Source organism: Callospermophilus lateralis, chromosome 18 (genome assembly GCF_048772815.1).
Source record: "Callospermophilus lateralis isolate mCalLat2 chromosome 18, mCalLat2.hap1, whole genome shotgun sequence".
In the NCBI taxonomy this organism is placed as follows: Eukaryota; Metazoa; Chordata; class Mammalia; order Rodentia; family Sciuridae; genus Callospermophilus; species Callospermophilus lateralis.
This window is the reverse complement of record NC_135322.1, coordinates 16086114-16107852: the sequence shown is the minus strand read 5'-3', so window position 1 is coordinate 16107852 and position 21739 is coordinate 16086114. Positions and strand designations below refer to the sequence as shown.

Here is a 21739-nt window from a genome sequence, read left to right as displayed (position 1 = left end):
TGTTTTAGAGTTGTTATTTGATTTTCCCGCGGTGTGTGATGATTTGCTAAGAGATGCTATGATGTATGTGGGGGTCCCCGCCTTCTCCAAAGAATGTATAAAACTGCTGCAAACCCTGAGCTCGGGGCCTCTTAGTGTCACCTGTTGCTGTGTGTGCACAGAGGACTGAGCTAGCTCGCAATAAACACCTCTTTGCTGCTTACATTGATCTTGGTCTCTGGTGGTCTTTAGGGGGTCCCGAATTCGAGCATAACACATGCCAGGTGAGTGCGCTACCGCTTGAGCCACATCCCTAGCCCCCACAAGAATAGTTTTTATGGAGTAATGGGACAAGTTCTGATTGAAGTATATTCAAGAGAATGGGAGAAAAACTGGAGATAAGGAGTATGAAAAACTCTTTTGTGCTCTGTTTTAAAAAGCAGCTGAAAATGGGGCACTATGAAGCAGAAATTATGTGTGTCAAGGGATTTTTTTCCTTATTTTAAGATAGAAGAAATTACAGCATGTAATGTAATAGATATATGGACAAATGGATGTTGCAGGAGACAAAGCAAGGTATCTTTAAGGATACCTTCAATAGTATCCTTAAAGAGATGAGAAGAATGTCATTTAAGAGAACTAGGATGGGGTGATGAGGTGATGGTAGTGGTGGAAGAAGAAGAAGGGTTTTATCAGTCATTCTTTCCTCTTACTCCCAAGTTAGCACAATGCCAGATGGAGATGATTTTTCTTAGCTCATAGTTTCTACAAGGGAAATAGAGAACCAGAGGCAGTCGTCCAGCTTCCCTACAATTCTGAGACATTTCCTAGGAAGCCCACTCCAGTCTCAGTTCATGGAGAACACTGGGGACGAGGGCATGGCTAGATAGTCTGGGGATAAGATAGATACAAAGAAAGGAAGCAGACATCAAATTGACCAGAATGTGGATCTTAGTGTACTTCCATGTTCATGATGGCTGTGGCCAGCTAACTTCATACCCATCTAAACAGCTGAGGTCATTGCCTTCAGAAAGACAGTGGATCATTTAACCCTAGGTTGAGTTCCTAAGTAGCTAGTCTCCACAGCTAGCCTCAATCCCACACCCATGACCCTTCACAGTCAGGGAGATGCTTTCCCTGACCCATTTTAGAAAAGTATAAGGGATGACCCTACTTGACCAAGGAAGTCAAGCAGTGGCTCCGTTCAGCCAAAAAGCCTGCAGCACAATAATAATAGGGGACTTCAATACCTCATGTTCAACAGTGGACAGATAATCCAGACAAAAAATTAATAAGGAAACATTGGACTTGAATAACACTTTATATCAAACGATTCTAACAATACATACAAAAAAACCACTTAATCCAATAGCAATAGAATACATGTTTTCCCAGTCACACATGGAACATTCTCCAGGAAAGATCATATAAGACAGACAGACAGACAGACAGACACACACACACACACACGCACACACACACAGTCTTAGTAAATTTAAGAAGATTGAAATAAGATCAATTATCTTTTCAATCAACAGTATGAAACAAAAATTCAGTAACATGTAGAATTTTGGAAAATCCATAAATATATGGAAAATTAAACAATATGCTTCTATACAACCAATGAGCTGGTGAACAAATTAAAAGGGAAATTTTATAAAATTACTTTAGACAAATGAAATGGAAATGTAACATACCAAAATTTAAGGAATAGTAATTAGCTAAACTAATCTTAGGCAGAGTTTGTAGAATTAAATGCCTACATCAAAAAAGATCTTTTGGGGGCTGGGGCCTAGCCAGTGTGAGACACTGGGTTCAATTCTCAGCACTGCATATAAATAAGTAAAATAAAGGTCCACTGACAACATATATTTATAAAAGAAAACAGAAAAGGAAAAGTTAACATTATATGTACAGAACAAAATTCTATTCAGCTGTTACCAATTGCAAGAAATCAACACTTTGAGAAATACATCAGATACATGGTATTCACTTAGAAATGTCATAGAAGAATATATTCCTATTTATAATACCAATAAAATTTATGAAGTATAAGAAAATTGCTTAATAAGAAATGTGTAAAATCTTTTTGAAAAAATAAAACATATAGAAGAACATAAAAAAGCAGATTTATATTTTTGAGTATACTCAAAAATAGTAAGATTCAACAGATAATATGTGAATAGCCCATCAAATTTCTTGTAAAACAATTAATGCTAAATAAAATATGACAACCATTCTTTTAAAAGTAGATCAAGTATAAAAGAAAAAAGATCCAGAGGTACCAAAGTGAATTCTGCATTAGAAACTAGAGAGGTAAACATGCTCCAGGAGTTACAGCTATACTCAGGGCATTTGCTGATTTTAAGTTTATATCTTAATTCTCTGAAATTAATTGCTTAAATCTTACTTATCTGAAGAAATAGGTTTGGAGCCACAAAAAATCAGGGATTATAAAATCCGCTTTATAAAAGTGAAACTGTGCAAGACCCGCAGTGAAGAGAAGTGGGGGAAATCCATTTAGCCTTAAAGGAAAATGACAAGGAACACCTTAGTCTTGTCCTAGACTCTCAATGAAATAGAAGGAAAAAATGCTATGGATAATTTATTATTATACAAGAGCCACACATGCAAGAAATGAAAAAATTAGAGCTGTTCTCCAGAAATTGGAATGGTTAAATGACATATAATGTAAATGCTTGAAATACAAGAAAATATGAAATAAAAATCACAAGAAAGAGACCAGACCAGGAAAGGAGAGAATATCAACTTCTAGAAATCAAACAACATAATCAATTATATTAAAATCCTAAAGAAAAAGAGATCTTAAAATCAGCCAGAGAAAACAGGTTACTTACAAAAGGAACAGTAATGAAATAGATGACAGACTTCTCAAGAGCAACAACAGAAGCCAAAAGACAGTAGGATGATACCTACAGAATGCTGAGAAAAAATTAATTGTCAGTGCAGAATTTTATACTCAGTTAAATCATTAGGTAAGAATGACAGTACAGCAGGTTATTTTTCAAATAAAAAGAGTATTTACTAAGAATAAGCCTTCACTAATGCATTTTATAATATATAAATGACCCGAAGGCAGGGATGATAAAAGAGGAATAATGTGCAAATAAAATGATAATCATGAATAATTCCACCAGCAAATATAATAAAACAAAGTAATGCCAACTAGGGAAGTTTAAAAGAGAATGGAAATAAATTACCAGATGACAATAACCCATTGGATGAGAGAAATCAATCAAAGTCAAAGTATTTTATGATCCTTTATAATGTCCTGTGAGAAGAAAATTATCAATTTACAAAGTCTAAAAGTAACAAAGACTTAAGTCAAAGAAACAATATTTATATATTGTTATATAATATTTATATATTCATTAAGTATTTAAGTATATAGACAGTATTTATTAAGTCAAACCAACAATAATGACAATGATTTAAGTACCAAAACACACAGAAATAGCCATAAAATACTTAAATTTAGCAGAAATGATATTTCATTTTCTTTCTTTCTTTCTTTTTTTTTTTTTTTTTGGTACCAATGAATTTAACCCAGGGGCAGTTAACCACTTATACACCTCCAGCCCTTTTCAATATTTATCTGGGGACAGAGTCTTGTTCAGGGCCTTGCTAAGTTGCTGAGACTGGCTTTGAACTGGAGATCCTCCTGCCTCAGTCCTCTGAGTGGCTGAGATTACAAGCATGTTGCACTGTATCTGGCTATTTCATTTTCTTGCCTATCAGCTGACAAAGATATCTTTAAATGATGGTATGCAATGTTCATAAATGTATTGAAAAAGCAGTTTTACACTGCTTTTAGACTCCTGATTAAAATTCTGCAACAATGAAATATATAATTGACATAGAAAGGTCAATTTTTCATCTCTATATAAAACCTCAACTTACTGCCTCCATGGGTACCCATTTATTTCATGGCATATACTATCCTTTATATCTGTTTTCAACTTGTTCTTCTTAAAACCCTAGCAGTGGAGGAAGGGCAGGTGATTGTTACAAGACTTGTGAAAGCAGCATGCAAACAAAATATTTTTAAGTGATTCTAATATCCACTAAGATATTGAATATCCACTAAATGTGTAAAATTTCAAATATTATTACAATTAATAAAACTACAAAATTTCACTTTAACTAGAAGGAATTAAGTGCACATGACAAAAATTTAAAGATTATCTTTAAAAGTGTATAAATAGTGCATATCTTCCAAACTATAGAGAAAAAGGAGTTGCAAAAATCAAATAGCAGATACTGTACCTATACTGATTAAGAGAATGAAAGAGGAAGCATAGAAAATTAAAGACAAAAAAAACATAAAATGGAGAAAAATACATCTAAGTTTACTGGTAATAACAATTAAAAAGAGTGAACCTTGAAATTAAAAAAAATTATCAGATAATGCTACACTGCAGTAATTATCAAATATGTCTAAATAGTTGAATAATCTAGGAAGTTTCAAAATATAATGATACTTGTGTCTTATGACCAAAGACTATGATTTAATTGGTCTGGAGTGTTGTTGCACGGGCCAGCCATGGGCTGTGTATGTGAACTATGAGCATTTGAGTATATGGGAAGACTGACCTGGTGTTGCGTGCTCTTTGGACCCTGCAACACACATGGGCACTTTCCTCTCACTCTGTCTTTGATCCCACACAGCACCTGAGATGCGTGTGGCCTTCCAAGATGTCAATCAGCTGACCACAAGACATCACGAAGCTAGACTCAACCTCCTGAAACCTGACCCTTTGCCTTATTTGGAAAGAATATTCCATGGAACCTTCCTTTGAGTGCCCCCTATAAAAATAAAGAATCCAGGTGCAAGCTCCCTTTCCAATAGACTCCCTAAGGTCGAGAGCCATCACTGGACCCTGAGAAAAAGGTATTTTCTCTGCTTTTGTGTGATTATTTCATGTCAACTCAAATTCATCTGAGTGACCCTGAATGATTTAGTCACATGACATGGCAGAGTGTGGCTTGGGCTGTGGAGTTTTTAAGAGGGCTCCAACTATTTTTAAAATGCATTCAAGTTTAGAAGCCATTTCCAAATTGTTTTCCAAAGGGTTACATCAAGTGATATTACATCAGTTCAGTATAAAGCACTTAAGTACCAAACAGTTCTACCGAGATATAATTTATACACCTATGGTTCATTTTTTTTTTAAATACACAATTCTGTTTTTAAAAATTATACTCACAGAGCTGTGCAATTATGTAATTTTTAAAAAATTTCTTTCTTTCTTTCTTATTTATTTATTTTTATGTGGTCCTGAGGATCAAACCCAGGGCCTTGCCTGTGCAAGGCAAGCATTCTACTGTTGAGCCATAACCCCAGCACCCCCACCCCTGCAATGATGTAATTTTAAAAACATTTTATCACCCTTAAGAGAAATATTGTCCATGCCCATTAGCAGTCACTTACCATTCCCCCACTCCTCATTTTTCATAATCTCTCACTGCCCCTCAGGGTGGGCAACCAGTAATCTACACTATATCTCTACTGGTTTGCCTAATATGGATATTTTATGTAAATGCAACTATATAATAAGTAGATTTTTGTCTGGCTTCTTCCATTTAGCATGTTTTTAAGATTCATCCAAGTTGTTGCATATATGAGAACTTTATGTTTTTACTGCTAAATAATACTCCATTCTAAGGATATACCAAATTTTATTCATCATTCATTAGTTCATGGACACTTGAGTTATTCCTCCTCCTTGGCTACTATGAATAATGAAGTACTTTTGCCTTCAAATGTTGTTGGGAGCTGCCTCATAGGAAATGAGTGCACCTTGGTCTTAAGTGATGAGAATGTTGAGATGTGGCAAGCCAGCCATAGGCTGTGTGTGTGTGAATTATGAGCACTGAGCGCACAAGAGTGAACTGAACTGACATTGCCCCTCTGTTTGGGGGGCCTTGCTCTGGTCTTTTCACTTGCTCTGCCATGATCCCCACACAGCTCATGAGATTGGGCATGGCCTCTCTAGATGTCAGTCAATCAGCTGACAGCAGACATCACCAAGCTAGACTCAACCCCCTGAAACCTGACCCCTTGCCTCATTTGAATGGCTTCTCCCCTATTGGGAGAAGGGTTCAGCAGCATGCTTTCTCTCTCTTTCCATGGACCCCTAAGGTCAGAGGAGCCACCACAGAACCCCCAAAAAAGGTATTTCTCTGTCTCTGTGTGATTATTTTGTGCAGTTCCATTCATCTGAAGTGACCTAAATGTTTAGTCTTGGAATGCGACAAAATATTGCAGATGATTAGCAGTGTCAAACTTCTTCATTTTTGCCAATGTACAGCATGTGAAACATTGACTCACTGTGATTTTGATTTGCATTTCCACTTTTTTATATGCTTACTGGCTATTTCTCATTTTCTTAAGCTGCCCATAAATATCTTTTGTGGACTTTTTCTTATTAAACCCTTTCATATTCTGGGTACCAATTTCACTCTTGTCTGTAAGCATCTTAACCATCTTCATCTAACTCATAGCTGGTCTGTTTTCTTTCTTTCTTTTTTAGTTGTAAATGGACACAATACTTTTGTTTGATTTATTTTTTTATGTGGTACTAAGGATCAAACCCAATGCCCTTAAAAGTGCTAGGCAAGTGCTCTGCCACTGAGCCACAATCCCAGACTGTCTTCTACTTTATTTGTGACATCTTTTGATAAGAGGATAATTTCATGCAAATTTATCAATCTTTTAATGATTATTTAAAAGAAGAACAAAACCTTTAGAAATTATTCATTTGGTTCTCTTTCAAATCTTTTTCTTATCTCTTTTTTAATACTTTGTTGTCTTAGTTGTACTTGGACATAATACCTTTATATTATTTTTATGTGGTGCTGAGGATCGAACCCAGTGCCTCGCACGTGGTAGGCGAGCGCACTACTGCTGAGCCACAACCCCAGCCCTCCTCTTCCTTATCTCTTAATACTAGTCCTTTTCATGATTTGTTTCCTTAAATATTAAACCAATAGCTTATATCTAATTCCAATATGAAAAGTTTTGCCACTTAATCTGTTGTTTCTTTAGATATCTATCACTCATGTGTGGCCTGTCTTCTTTCCAGTATAATAATATTTGTGAGCTCACCTTTTGTTGGTCTTAATTTGTGAGAATTCTAAAGGCATCTTACTTTTCTCCAGAGAAGATATGCATTTACTTCGGTCAGGAATCAGAGGGCACCACCTTAGAGAATAAAATTTCAGCTCTTTTTTTAAAAATTGCTTAATTATCTTTACTTAACAATCACGTTTATCTAGAAATGTTTTTCTGTCCCTCCTACAACCAAGTTACTACCCACTCCGAGGTCTTACAGTTACTACTGTACCTACTTGGGATCCTGTTTACCTAGATACTAGTTTTACTCATGTCCTTATTTAGTCAAGTCTTGTTCAAATATTATCTCTTCAGATACGCTTTTCCAAAATCTATGTATCTAAATAGGGCTACCACATTCCCCATTATTATTTGCTTACCCTACTTCACTTTATTCACAGTGCTTACCACTACCTGCTATTGTTTTATTAAATATTCATGCACATAAACATGTTTTTGTTTCCTTATTTATTTTGTATCTCTCCCACAAGAATGTAGAGTCCAGCAGAGTAGGAACCTTGTTTAGGTCATTATTCCCCCAATGCCTGCTATTGTCCTTGGCACCGAATAGGCCTTCAATAAATACTTTGGAATAAACGAACACAAATTTGAAATAGTAGAGACAATGATACTAAGTCTAAATTTTTGAAAAAATTCTGTAAAGGAAATCAACTCTCAAGTTTTTATAAACGGGTTGTCACATGAGGCCCTGTTGATCTCCAGTACCAGAAAAATAGAAAGAATACAAAAGGGAAAAAAAGGGTTATCCACTGGGGAAGAATTGGAGCCATCCTTTCCTTTGAAATTGGGAAAATTATGATAAGAGAACAACAGGTAAAAGAAGTAGGGAATAGGTGAAATTCCTTAGGGAGAACACACTGAAAAACCCTGGCTTTTCTTTTCAAATCATAGGTCGTTTTTTCTCATTCAACCTGAGCACTGCCGAGTAGTATAACAATCAATAACTATAAAGCCTTCAGATAAACAAATAATGAAAGGGCAAGAGATAGTTATATTCCAGTGATACAAGGAGTACTATAAATTAAGTGATCATCTAGGTCAGATCACTTATTAAAAAGTTCTGATTTAGGGTCTCTTCCTTATCATAATTCTTCAGGGAAAAAAATTCTTAGACAATTATAGATTTGTCCTAAGCTATTTTCCAAGAGAAGATGATTCTAGCATATTCATTCAATGTGAAGTATGAAATTTTCACAAAAATCAAAAATTTCACAAACATCTCAACTATTAAGCATGTGTAAGAGAATGTGTTTGAGTAATATATTGTGTTTACTTGAGTTGTTACTAAAATGAATTGATCCACTCTATCACTAAACTCTTCTGTTCAGAAAAACAACATATTTCTACATTTGTTTTTTGAACTTTGTGACTGAGGCCTGTGAATTTTTCTGAGTTCTTTTGGTGGATCTGAAGCATAAAATGTATAGCCTTTTTTTTTTTTTTTTGACAACATTTGCAAGTACCCCAGAATTCAAATCCAGCCCCTTGAGCATTAAAGACTTTAAAGCATTAAAGCAGAAGGCAGCATTAAAGATTTTCTGAAGGGTGGAGAAGATAAAGGTAGCTATAAACCTATTCTACTTTCAGCAATTTCAAATCATTCCTTTCTGAATAGTAAGAAATTTAGTTAAGTAAGTCATGGTGGTGCGTACCTATAATTCCAGCAGGTCTCAGCAACTAGGTCCTAAGCAACTTATCAAGACCTAGTCAAAAAATATATATATGAAGGGCTGGGGATATGGCTCAGTGGTTAAGAGCCCCTAGGCTCAATCCTCAGGGGGAAAAAAAAAAAGGTCAATTATTTAAAAGCAGCCTTGAAATAATAGCAGAGAAAGCAGCCATTCTAAATTTAGATCCTGAGATACAAGGGACAGATACCCTTACCTAGTGATACCAAGTTGCTATAGTTCTCCAACATTACATCTCTATACAAATCCCTTTGGGCAGAGTCCAGGCATTCCCACTCTTCCTGAGAGAAGTCAATTGCAACATCCCTGAACATCACTGATCTCTGAAACACAAACACAATATTAGTTGTAGAAATAAATAAAATAGTTTAGAGGAGCACTCTACAAAGGAGACAACAGAGAAAACACAGTAGGAAGCTTCTGACATGGGGGAAGACAGTAAAGAAACCGGTGATTCTGAAGTGGTAGCATGTTCCTTTTTATTCCTGTTGCTGTATTTTTTCTGCATAAAGAAAATCTCATTGTACAGATAGGTCTGAGGATTAATAAAGAAAATTCAATGTTCCAATTAAAGGAAGTAGCATATACAAGTACCCTACAAAAATGTAAGCTATCATGCACTCTATCATAAATGCAAGTTTCTCTTTCTGTATTTAAGGAATACGAAAAATAATTGGGAAAATGTCCTGTAAAATCTTTTTAAAAAAATATTTATTTTTTAAGTGTAGATGGACACAACACAATGCCTTTATTTTTATGTGGTGCTGAGGATTGAACCCGGGTCCCGCCCATGCTAGGCAAGCGCTCTACTGCTGAGCCATAATCCCAGCCCCATGTCCTGTAAAATCTTATGAAAAAGGATTCTTACAGTATTAAAAAATTTATTGAGGGCTGGGGCTGTAGCTCAGCAGCAGAGTGCTTGCCTAGCATGTGTGAGGCACTGGGTTTGATCCTCGGCACCACATAAAAATAAACAAACAGGGGCTGGGGATGTGGCTCAAGGGGTAGCATGCTCGCCTGGCATGAATGCGGCCGGGTTCGATCCTCAGCACCACATACAAACAAAGATGTTGTGTCCGCCGAGAACTAAAAAAATAAATATTTAAAAAATTCTCTCTAAAAAAAAAAAAACAAATAAATAAACAAATAGAGGCATTCTGTCCATCTACAACTACAAAAAATTTTTTTAAAAAAGAATTTATTGAAGTCTCCTGCTCGTCATTATATCAGAGTATTACTTCATAAAACATTTCCCATGTCACCAGTAATTTAGTTCATCTTTCTTTTTTTTTAATATTTATTTTTTAGGTGTAGATGGATACAACACAATGCCTTTATTTTTATGTGGTGCTGAGGATGAAACCCGGGTCCTGTCCATGCTAGGCGAACGCTCTATCACTAAGCCACAATCCCAGTCCCTAGTTCATCTTTCTTAAAGGCTAAAGAATAGCTCCATGTATTGAATATATCTAACTTATTTAGTAGGTGCTCACATTCAAAAATTTTATGTTATATAAACTCACAAGTATTTCTTAGTTGCTAGTATTTCTCAGTTGTGTTTATAATTCTCAATAAGTTATGCAAGTGGATGGTGGTCTTTCTTGTTTACTATTCATCACTTCTAAATATATATTTTTCTCATTTTCTTCCCCTGCCCCACCCCAGGTACTGGGGATTGAACTATGGACACTCCACCACTTAGCAATATCCTCAGTCCTTTTAATTTTTTTATTTTGAAGATGGTCTCATTAACTTGCCAATGCTGGCCTTAAACTTATGATCCTCCTTCTTCAGTCTCCCTAGTGGCTGGATTATAGGCATGTGCCACTGTGTGTGGTTACCTTTTCCTCATTATAACCCAGAGAAAGGTGAAAAAGATAATCCAAACATACACATCTGAGATCAGACCATAATGTTGGATTTCAAAATGATCCAATTATCAGAGCTCATCAATTATGTATTCTTCCCATTCAGTCCCTAATTACGTGCCTAATTTAAAATCTTATAAAGCATGAGCTCTTGTCACATTCAGAGATAGTCAAGACCAACTCCTATTTTGTCTAACTGGGAGACTTAGGTCTAAAGAGAAATTCAAGGATTTATCATGGGTGGCATCATTTAACATAGTTCTCTATCTTATAAAATTAGAGAAATCTGGTTCTGTTACATCAGTTTTCCTAGTGTTCCTAGTCAAAGGATTGTTGAATAGGTATATAAATATAGGTTAGATTATAGTTTCAGGAATAAGGAATACTGAAACACATATGCCCTATAAAAAAGTAACTAAAGTTACAAAAAAGTTACTAAAGGTACAAATAAGTGCCAAGTCACCTGAGACATGATTTTTAGAGCTGCAAGAAATGACCATTCCTCTTCTGGGTTCCTATCTTAGAGTAGCACAGAATGTGGAAAAGGCAGAGCTGAGGAGGAGAAAACAGAACCATGAGACCAGGTTTTCTGCAAGGCTCCAAATGATTAAATCAGAATTATCTGTGTTGCTCTTTTCTTCCTGTCTCTTACTCCCACTCCCAAAATATAATATTAAGGGGGGTAGACATAGGCGCTGTGCTGGTTCTTACCCCAATCAAACTGAATGCTTTCTATATTCAAAGGGAAATATAACTTACCTAGGATTTTTGAAATGATCATATCTCTGTAGACATTATATAATATAAAAGTAGAGATAATGACCAACTGTTATATTTCAATATATTAATGATCATATATAATTTCATTAGAAGGTACAAATAATTAAACAACTATGTTTACAACTACTTATATTGAATAAACTTCTAGTTTAAGACGACAATATTCAACTAAATATTTTTGACACCTTTTACTTATATTTGGCATTTTGAAATGAAAGCTAAAAATGTGTATGTATGTTTGGGTGTGTGGAATACATAAAAATGCATTATCTACAAATAGAGCCTTCCACAAATATTTGTTACTGGCAAGTTACATATTTCAAGCAGTGTTGTCACCAGTGCTGTGACTTTTTGAAATGGTTAAAATATCTCAGTAAATTTCTGAACAAAATGGAATACAATTTTTTCTTAAGCCATAGTTGCATTCATGGAAAATTCACCTAATAATAAAACCATCCAACAACAGACAATATATCAATTTAGCATTTACAAAAATAAACTCACAAAAATGCTTTAGGTGAGAGCTTTCAGACCCAGATAATTATAAACACATTTTTTTTTTCCAGCTATGGTCCTCATTCTATGTTACAGACAATTCTTTATTGTGCACTGGAGGACATCTAGAGCAGAAGTTGGCAAATGACTGCCCACCAACTAGTCTTGTAAATAAATTTTTAATGAAATACAGGTATACTCATTTTTAAATGTATTATCTTTAGTTATATCCACACTGCAGAGGTAGAACAGAATAGGTGCAAAAGAGATTATCTGGCATAAAATATTTACTGTTTAGCCCTTCATAGAAAAACTTGGGTTAACCTCCGACCTACATCTATGATCTCAAAGCTAGAAGCCTTCTCATTCAATCAGTTATTTTTAACATTCAAAATCAAAAGCTGAAATATTTCTAAAACATAACACATAGAGAATCACTGCCACTGCAGAGAATCATTGATATAGGGGCCCAATAAATATTTACTTGGAAGTTCCATTCCTTCCATACCTAGAAATTTACAAAAAATAACTGTGCTCATTCTAACAACCACAAAAGTAACTCAGGTAAGATGAAAAATCATAATGTCTTTTAATTTCACTGGAAAAATTTAGATAAGATGAACTCCAAAAGTGCCAAGTTCTACTTATGGTGCTATATATAGACACTCCATTCCTAGTTGGACTTAAACTAAATTGTTTTAGGAACATTCTAAACTTTCAATAAGAAGAGATTAAAAAAAAAAAAAGTTCTACCTATATGCTTTTAATAAGGAACACACTTTAAATATAAAGACACATAAGGATTGAAAGTAAAATGGTGAGAAAAATCCTATATAAATACTAAGTATGCTTGTGTGCTTGTATTGATATAAGACAAAATAGAATACAATACTAAATGAACAGAGATGTAATAAAATGCTTCAAAATACATGAAACAAAAACTGACTGAAATATAGGGAGAGACAAATCCACAATCAGAAGTAGAAATATATTTTAGAAACTAGGTGTGGTGATACAATTCTATAATTCCAACTACTCAGGAGGCTGAGGCAGGCAGATAACAAGTTTGAAGTGAGCCTGAACAACTTTAGTGAGACCCTCTCTCAAAATAAAGGGCTGGGGATGCAGCCAGTGGTATAATGGCTCTGGGTTCAATACCCAGTACTGCCAAAAATATCTTGGTACTGGGCTCAGTCGTGCCTACAGTCCCAATTACTTCAGAGGCCAAGTCAGGAGGATCGCTTGAGCCCAACAGCACAAGACCAGCCTAGGCAACATAACAAGACTCCATTTCCAAAACAAACAAACCAAATACCCCAAAAACCAACAACAACCCAAATACCCCCCAAAAAAGCTAGAGAAAGAAACAGAACAAGTCAACAACAAAAAATATCAGTAACAATATCTATATAAGATTATATCAAGTTCCTTGACATAGTTGATACACATATAGAATACCATGTGTGATTGTCAAAAGCTGTGCTACCATTCAGATTGTTCCAATTTTGTTCCCTTGATAATATTGATGCAAGTTCAGAAGAAGCTCCTTTGAGAGCTATTTGTGTAAGCTTCACAGTTTTTCTTTAAGTTGAAGTTCAGGGGAGGGAGAGGGAGCAGAAAGAAAGTAAGTTTGAGGGGAAGCAGGGAAGAAAGCTTCTTTCAAGTCTGTTTTAACTATTTTAGAAATGATCATAAAAAAGAACAAACAAACAAACAAAAAGCTGTGCTAGGCTGAGTTGGAGAGAGCGGAATTGCCAGGTGTCAGAATGGTTGAGTAAGGCAACAAATCAAAATGAAAGTAACAGTCTAATCTTTAATCACTTACTGATCATTTAGTATAAGAAAGAGGCTAATCCAGAAAAAATCAGCAACGTCTCAAATGTTCAAGTTTCCCCCACAGAATAGTACTAATACAGGGAATCATATTGCCAAGGGATCAGGGAATAAAAGGCTTCTGGTATTATTATGGACTAGGAACAGGGGAATGGTATGGGGGTAGGGTAGGAGTAGATAAGTACTAAGTATTGATTCACAGTGGAAAAAAATGTCTTCAAGGTTTTACCTCTTCCTTTCCTTAAGGATGTCTTGGCAAAAGTGCCTCCTCATAGAGGTGCCTGGGATAGAAATGGCATAAAAACATGAATGGCCAGGAGTGCCTGAGTCCTTGACTTCAACTCTCTTGTTTGGAGACTGCAATGTAGTCGATGTGTACTCAGTCTAGTATGGGGAGTATAGCTTTATTTTGTAAGGATAGCTTTTGGTGGAGCCTGTGAGCTCACACATACAATTTTGGCAGGAGCCAGATCTTCACCAAATATAGAAAATACATTCTTTTCAAGAACACACGGAATAGTCACCAAATAAACCAGATACTGAGTTACAAAATGGAATGATATAGAGTATATTCTCTGTTCTTTGTCCACACATTATTAATAAAAAACTAATAAAAGTAAGAGGTATAGAACAATCCCCAATATTTAGAAATTTAACATACTTCTATTCAAGCCATGGTTCAGAGAAGAAATCACAAAATATGTTGAACTGAATGACTACAGAAATGCACTTATCAAATTTTGCAGCCTGAAGATAAAGCAGTATTTAGAGGAAGATTTATAGTTTTTAAATTCTCATGGTGCATTAGAATAAAAAGCAAAGTGAAAGAAAAACAATTTAGGGCCTAGAAGAAAGAAAGAAAAAAGCTAGCATGCAGCTTGATTTGATTTAAACAGAGGATAGCTCCCTTCACGAAAGTATCACAGTCCCTGAGTGTAGACGAAATGACAGAAGTAGAATAACCCCTGAGAAAATGACAGTTAATTAAAGATATCAACAGCTACTAAAGGAAATCACATAAAGGAAAACAACCAACTACAATGTACATCACTATATATGAAGCATTTGTGTAAAACAAAAAAACATATTCAAGAAGTTCAGGGCCTGAGGAACATGTTAAATTAAATCACAGAGAGGCAATCAGCAAAATCTATAAGGAACTGTGTTTATGGAACTTCAAGAAAGGAGAGAGAGAGTGGATTTACCTACAGATTCAAAAATTTTAAGAAACTTATCACTATTATAAATAAAAAGAGGGCCAGGGATGTAGTTCAGTAGTAGAGCAACTGCCTAGCATGCACAAAGCCCTGAGTTCAATTCCCAGTACTGTCAAAAGCAAACAGACATTGTTTGAATCTTGATTCTAATAAAATATATAAAAAATTATATACAATGGGGAAATTTAAACACTGATTGGCTTTTTATTTTTTACCTTTATTTTATTTATTTTTATGTGGTGCTGAGGATCGAATTCAGGGCCTCCCACGTGCTAGGGAAACGCTCTACCGCTGAGCCACAACCTCAGTCACCCTGGATTGGCTTTTTCATGACATTATAGATATAGAGTTTTTTTCTTTAGAGTAGTGATGATATTAAAGTTAAACATTTTAATTAAAAAGTTTTGGCCAGATGTGGTGGCACATGCCTGTAATCCCAGCAGCTTGGGAGGCTGAAGCATGACTGTGAGTTCAAAGCCAGCCTCAGCAATTTAGTGAGGCCCTAAGCAACTCAGTGAGTCCTTGTCTCTAAGTAAAATATAAAAAAGGGCTGGGGATGTGGCTCAGTGGTTAAGTGCCCCTGAGTTCAATCCCTGGTACCAAAAAAATGTTTTGTCTTCCAGATATGTATTTAAATATTAATGAATGAAATGATATATCTGGAATTTTTTTCAAGAAAACCTATGTCAGTGGCTGAGAATGTGGCTCAGTGATAGAGCTTTTGCCTTGCATGTATAAGGCCTTGGATTCATTGTCTAGCACTGAAGAAAAAAAAAGGGAGAGTAGTAGAGCTACAGATGAAATATTTTTTAATACATTTATTTTTTTTATGTGGTACTGAGGATCAAACCTAGTGCCTCACACATGCTAGGCAAGCACTCTACCACTGAGCTACAACCCCAACCCCTACAAATGAAATGTTTACCCATAAATTCATATTTGGTGAGGCCGAGTAATGGTAAAAATACATGAGGATGCATTACACTATACTTTTTACTTTTATACATGTTTTGATTTTTTTTATAAAAAGAAGTTTAAAGGGCTGGGGTTGTGGCTCGAGGTAGAGTGCTCACCTAGCATGCGTGAGGCACTGGATTTGATACTTAGCACCACATAAAAATAAAATAAAGGTATTTTGTCCACCTAGAACTAAAAAATAAATGTCTTTTTTAAAAAAAGAAGTTTAAAAAAACCTGAAAGACGGAGCACACATGTGAACAATCATTTCAGAGGAGAGCAATTTTTCAGTAATTGCTATTTTCTTTTTGGGTCTTTCTTTATGTATTTAAAAATTATGCCCATGAACATGTTCCACTTTGATTTCCGAAAACACAGCTCCCTGATTTTCTAAACAAGAATATACAATAGTTTTAAAAATGAGATTCTTAGCTTGGGGATGTAGCTCAGTAGTACAGCACATGCCTTGCAGGTACAAGGCTCTAGGTTTGATCCTCAGAACTAAAAGAGAGACAGAGACAAAGAGAGAAGGAAAAGAGAAGAGAGAGATTCTCACTAAATTTGTAGAAAAAAGATTTAACAGAATAAATTCTAAGAAAATTTCTTTAAAATTAGGTATTTGAAGAAAAGATGGGGAAAGAGAAAAATGAAGAAATAGAACAATATATTATGTACATAGGACTGAACTCGAGTTACATTCCCAGACCTTTTTATTTTTTAATTTTGATCAGGATCTCACTAAGTTGCCCAGGCTGGCTTTAAACTTGTGATCCTCCTCCCTTAGCCTCCCAAATTCCTCAGATTTTACAGGTGTGTGACATCACAGGAAGCTACCAATTTTATTATTATTCAGAATTATGATTCAGGTAGAACTTGAGCCAGATGAATTAAACTAAAAGTAGGCCATTTCTAGAAATCTGCCCCAAAGATAAACAATATATAGTTACTGATTGCTGCATTATGTAATGGCAAAACACTGTTTATTTTTTTTTAAAGAGAGAGAGAGAGAGAGAGAGATTTTTAGTTTTCCACGGACACAACATCTTTGTTTGTATGTGGTGCTGAGGATCGAACCTGGGCCGCACGCATGCCAGGCTAGCGCGCTACCGCTTGAGCCACATCCCCAGCCCAACAAAACACTGTTTAAAAAAATGCCTAAGCTAGGCACTGTGACACAGGCCTGTAATCCCAGCGTGTGGGGAGGCTGAGGCAGGAAGAGTGTGAATCTGAAGCCAGCCTCAGCAACAGCAAGGCAATAAGCAACTCAGTGAAAGCATGTCTCTAAATAAAACATAAAAACAGGGCTGGGGATGTGGCTCAATGGTTGAGTGTCCCTGGCACCCCAATGCCAGGTAACCCCCCCAAAATGCCTATATTCATAGGAGACTCATTGAATAAATTATTACACCCAAACAACAGAATATGCATCTATAAAAAAGAATGAAGAAGATCTCTACAAGCTACTATAGTAGAATCTCTAGGAAATATTAGATGGGTGAAAAAAGGTACAGAATGGATTTATCACTTCCTTTTAATTAAGAATAAGAGATAAAGGGCTGGGGTTGTGGCTCAGTGGTAGAGCGCTCATCTAGCATGTATAAGGCCCTGGGTTTGACTCCAGGCACCACATTAAAAAAAATAGAAATAAAGTTATTAAAAAAAAGAATACAGAGATAAAAACTGCATAATTCACATTAACATAAATATATATGTACATATAATTTTTTAAAAGAAAAAAACAATGAGAAGTAGAGGTAGTTCATTGTAGAGGGAAGAAAGAAGCAGGGTGGAGGAGACAGGAATTGACAAAGATGTGTCCAAATTCACCATATTCTATACAGCTTTGCCCTTGGAAATATGTAAATGTGTTACTTAATCTTAAAGCAAAATTAGAGTTCGAGGAAAGCAATCCCTAAAACTGGAAAGCAAAATGGAACAAATGAGCCTACCTGTGTCTCAAGTTGATAGCCAAACCATTCAAGAGATGTTATTTTATGTGACTTTAAAAACATGGTAATTTGATTAAACATTCTGAGTGGGTTATCCTGTTCAGCTCCAAGAGGTCTTGATTGTTTTTCTGTATTTATATGGTTAGTAAAAATATTAGTATGGTTATTTTAAAGTTCTTTCTCTCAATTAATCCAAAATAAGACAGGAAAGATGGAAAAGGGAATAAAAAGCAAATGGGATAAATATAAAATAAATAGTAAGATAATAAGTATGAACCAAACCACATCAGTCATCACACTAAATATAAACAATCTGAATATTTCAATTAAAAAATATTGCCAGCTGGGTGTGGTGGTGCACACCTGTAATCCCATTGGCTTGAGAGGCCAAGTCAGGATGGTGAGCTCAAAGCCAGCCTCAGCAAACTCAGTGAGGCCCTAAGTAAATCAGCAAGACCCTGTTTCGAAATAAAATATAAAAAAAGGGCTGGGTGTGGGTTCAATCCCTGGTTCAAAAAAAAAAAAAGAAGAAAAAGGAAAGAAAGAAAGAAAAGATTGCCAAATTGGATAAAAACACAAAACCATTTCTATAAGAAATGCATTTGAAATAATCAAAAAACAAATAGGTTAGAAGTAAAAGGATAATCTGGCTGTGGTGGTACACATGTATAATTCCAGCAACTCAGGAGGCTGAGACAGGATAGCAAATTCATGGCCAGCCTTTGGCAACTTAGCAAGACGCTGTCTTAAAATGAAAAATAAAATAGCTGTGAATTAAGCTTAGTAATAGAATTCCCTGAGTTCAATCCTCAGTACAAGAAAAAAAAAAAGAAAAAGAAATATAGTCAGACAGACAGACATACATGCTAAGACTAATGAAGCTGGAGGGCTTACTTAAGTATCAGTGATGGAGATGCTCACAGAAAAGAATACTACTGTGGATAAAGAAGAACATTTCATAAGAAAAAGAGATTCATTTTCCTAATAACAGAGTTTCAAAACACATGAAGCAAGAACTGATAGAAACTACAAGGAAAGAGACATAAATCCAAGAAATAAAAATCAGTCAAGAAATAAAAATCAGTTAAGATATTAAAGATTTAAACAAACTAGCTGACAATATTATAAAACATTCTACCCAGAAACAGAGGTGAACAGTCTTTTTAAGTGCACATAGAACATTTACTAAGATGCCTCAAATTCTAGGTCATAAAACAAATCAATACATTTAAAAGGATTCAAATCATACAAAGTGTATTCACCGAACAAAATGAAATAATATTAGAAATCAATGCAAAAAGATATCTAGAAGATCCTCAAACTATTTGAAAATGAAATAACACACAGTAAAATAGCCCAAGAGTTAATAAACCAAAAGACAACTTAAAAAGTATTCTGAACAAAAGGCAGATAATGAAACAAAAATGGCAAGTGATAGCTTTTGAACTAGGCATAAAATGGTTCATTATATTTTTGCTTCTGTTTGAAAATTTAAAACAAACCCAAAAGCAAACCCCCAGAAGGTTTAAAAATGAATGTTGTAGTGTCACAAATAAAAATAGAGGTGTCATTTTTCAAATCCATGGATATTAAATCCATTCTTCCTAAATTTAACTACTACTGGGAAGCATCCTCACAGTTAGCTGTATATTTTCCTTGTTCTTAATGTACAAAAAATTGCTTTGTCCTTCCACCATCTAAGATTTAGGTAGGAAAGTGCAAAAAGAAAACAAAGATTCCTGTGTCCTGAAAACACAAAGACAGTTCAAGAAACAAAGAGGAAATATATACTCACCTTGAACTTTGCTTTTGAATGTGTGACAGTCATTCTTTCCTTCTTTTGACTCTATTCTCAGAAAAAGAAAATGGAATGAGACACTAGACTTTTCTTCAATTATACTCTAAATTAGAACACTCCTTCTTTCTCTATTCTCACAATCTACTCCTCTTCATCAGACAGGCAAGTCCTCTTTATCAGACAGGCAAGGTAATTACAACTGTTTTGCACCTTCTATATCAAAAAGGGCCCAAGCTGTCTTGGGCCAGAATTTATTTCTGGATTCAAAGGTGTCCACTGGAGATTGAACACTGAGTGGAGTATTAGAGGTTCTAAAGACTGTCCTTGTCTCTTATAGCACTCCCTCTCCCACTCTTGGAACCCTGCCATATTTCCAACTGATTAGTCCTGAAGGTGCTATTAGCTGTAACAATTTTAAGCCAGGTCTGTGGCTAGGAAATAACCTTTTCTTTGCACAAAGGCTCAAATTTCTGAATTCCTTCTTCCTACCTCTTCTCTGCATCCAATTCCCTTAGAGTTATAAAGTTAAAGAGAGATGACCCGGAAGCAGAGGCAATCCTACAATTCAGATTCCAAGTGAACTGAGGATTGATATAGAAAAAAACTTCAGGCCATGTGTGGAATGGGTAGCCACTGTGTTCAAAACGGTCAAGTACTTAAGTTCTCAGAGCAGCAAAAAGCCACACAGGAAACATGATCCATAGACTCTACCCCAGAATGAACCCCAGAAATATCAAAACGAAATTTTATCACTGTATCCCACTAAACTCTTATAAGATCACAGAATATAAAATATATGAATGACCACACAAAGTCGCACAAAATGACATTAGAATCATTAGTTAGGTTGCTGTGTTACAACTCTACCCTTAAACAAAACCCAATCAAACACAGGGAATAAACACAAACACATCCAAACACCTTCCCAGGTACGCACACCGCCCAACACACCCTTTCAGAGCGACACTTTGGAGCTCTTACAACAGTCAATAAATGGGCACACAGAATCCCAGTCACACACATGATCATCCACTCAAACCCAACCAAATTCAGGTCCAGGAAACACGGAGTCATAAACGCAGTCTTAGCAACGCTGTCACACACATCAACCTCTCGGGCAAACCCGTCAGACACGGGACACAAGCACCTCCAAACACTCTGCACTACCGTTAGGTACGAGGTACTCAATCACAGAGTCACAGACGCCTATCTCCTGTCACATACCCTCAGAGTCACAAACAACTCACACGAACGCTCAGACACAAAACACCGTCGCGCACGCCCATTTGTCTACATGATCACCAATACCAGGCGGGCTGCGGTGCGCGCACGAAACCGCAGGAGACACCGCCACACACGCAATTCCTGCGACGCTCCCCGCGCGCATTTCCGCCCTGGCCTCCGGACACTTACCTTCATAGGAGTGCACCTCAGACGTCCAGTATACGGTGCCCGGGTTCTAAGCCCGATTTCTGGGTCGCCCGCCCAGGGGTGCAGAGCAAGCTCCCCCACAGACAAGGCCCTCTCACAAGGCTGGGAGCCGCTCCCCACCAACCCCCCAGCAACTCGCGAAGAAACGGAAATGAAGCTGAGAGCGGTACGCGGTGGCTCTGGGAAAAGTAGTCTAGGGCCCGGAAGGCAGTGGCTGCCCGCCAGGACGCTAGGAGGCGCAGTGCACTCACCCTCGGCTGCGTTCGATGACCCGGCCGTTGGAACCCGCTTTTCCCACTCGCCGCGCCCCGGAGACTTCTGGGAGTTCCGTGTCAATGCGCAGGCGCCGCGCGCTCAGTTCGAACCTTGAGGACTGAGAGTGTCTAGCGATCCCGAGTTCCACCGCTGTGCGAAAGATAGTGGGAACTGCCAGCCCGGAAAGTGAGGTGAAGGAGCCGGAGCCGTGGCAGGAGTCCTGGTCGGAACCTGGATTTGCACGGGGCCCTCTGTGGGTGCCTTGCCATGCCGTTGTGTGTGTGATCGCGACTGTCTGGCCGATTGGGAGTCTCAGTGGCCTTTTGTATGATT

The 21739-nt window shown here is 36.5% G+C and overlaps 1 protein-coding gene across 1 annotated transcript in view; it reads right to left on the bottom strand.

Annotated features, from left to right (window-relative positions):
* The window catches only part of LOC143383298 (uncharacterized), a 28363-nt gene extending 7089 nt beyond the window's left edge, over positions 1-21274 (bottom strand). Inside the window, 4 exon segments of the mRNA XM_076837684.1 lie at positions 9020-9146; positions 11155-11243; positions 19718-19768; positions 21134-21274. Coding sequence (XP_076693799.1) covers positions 9020-9146; positions 11155-11163 — 136 coding nt within the window. The 5' untranslated portion in view covers positions 11164-11243; positions 19718-19768; positions 21134-21274.
* Positions 21275-21739: the final 465 nt, after the last annotated feature.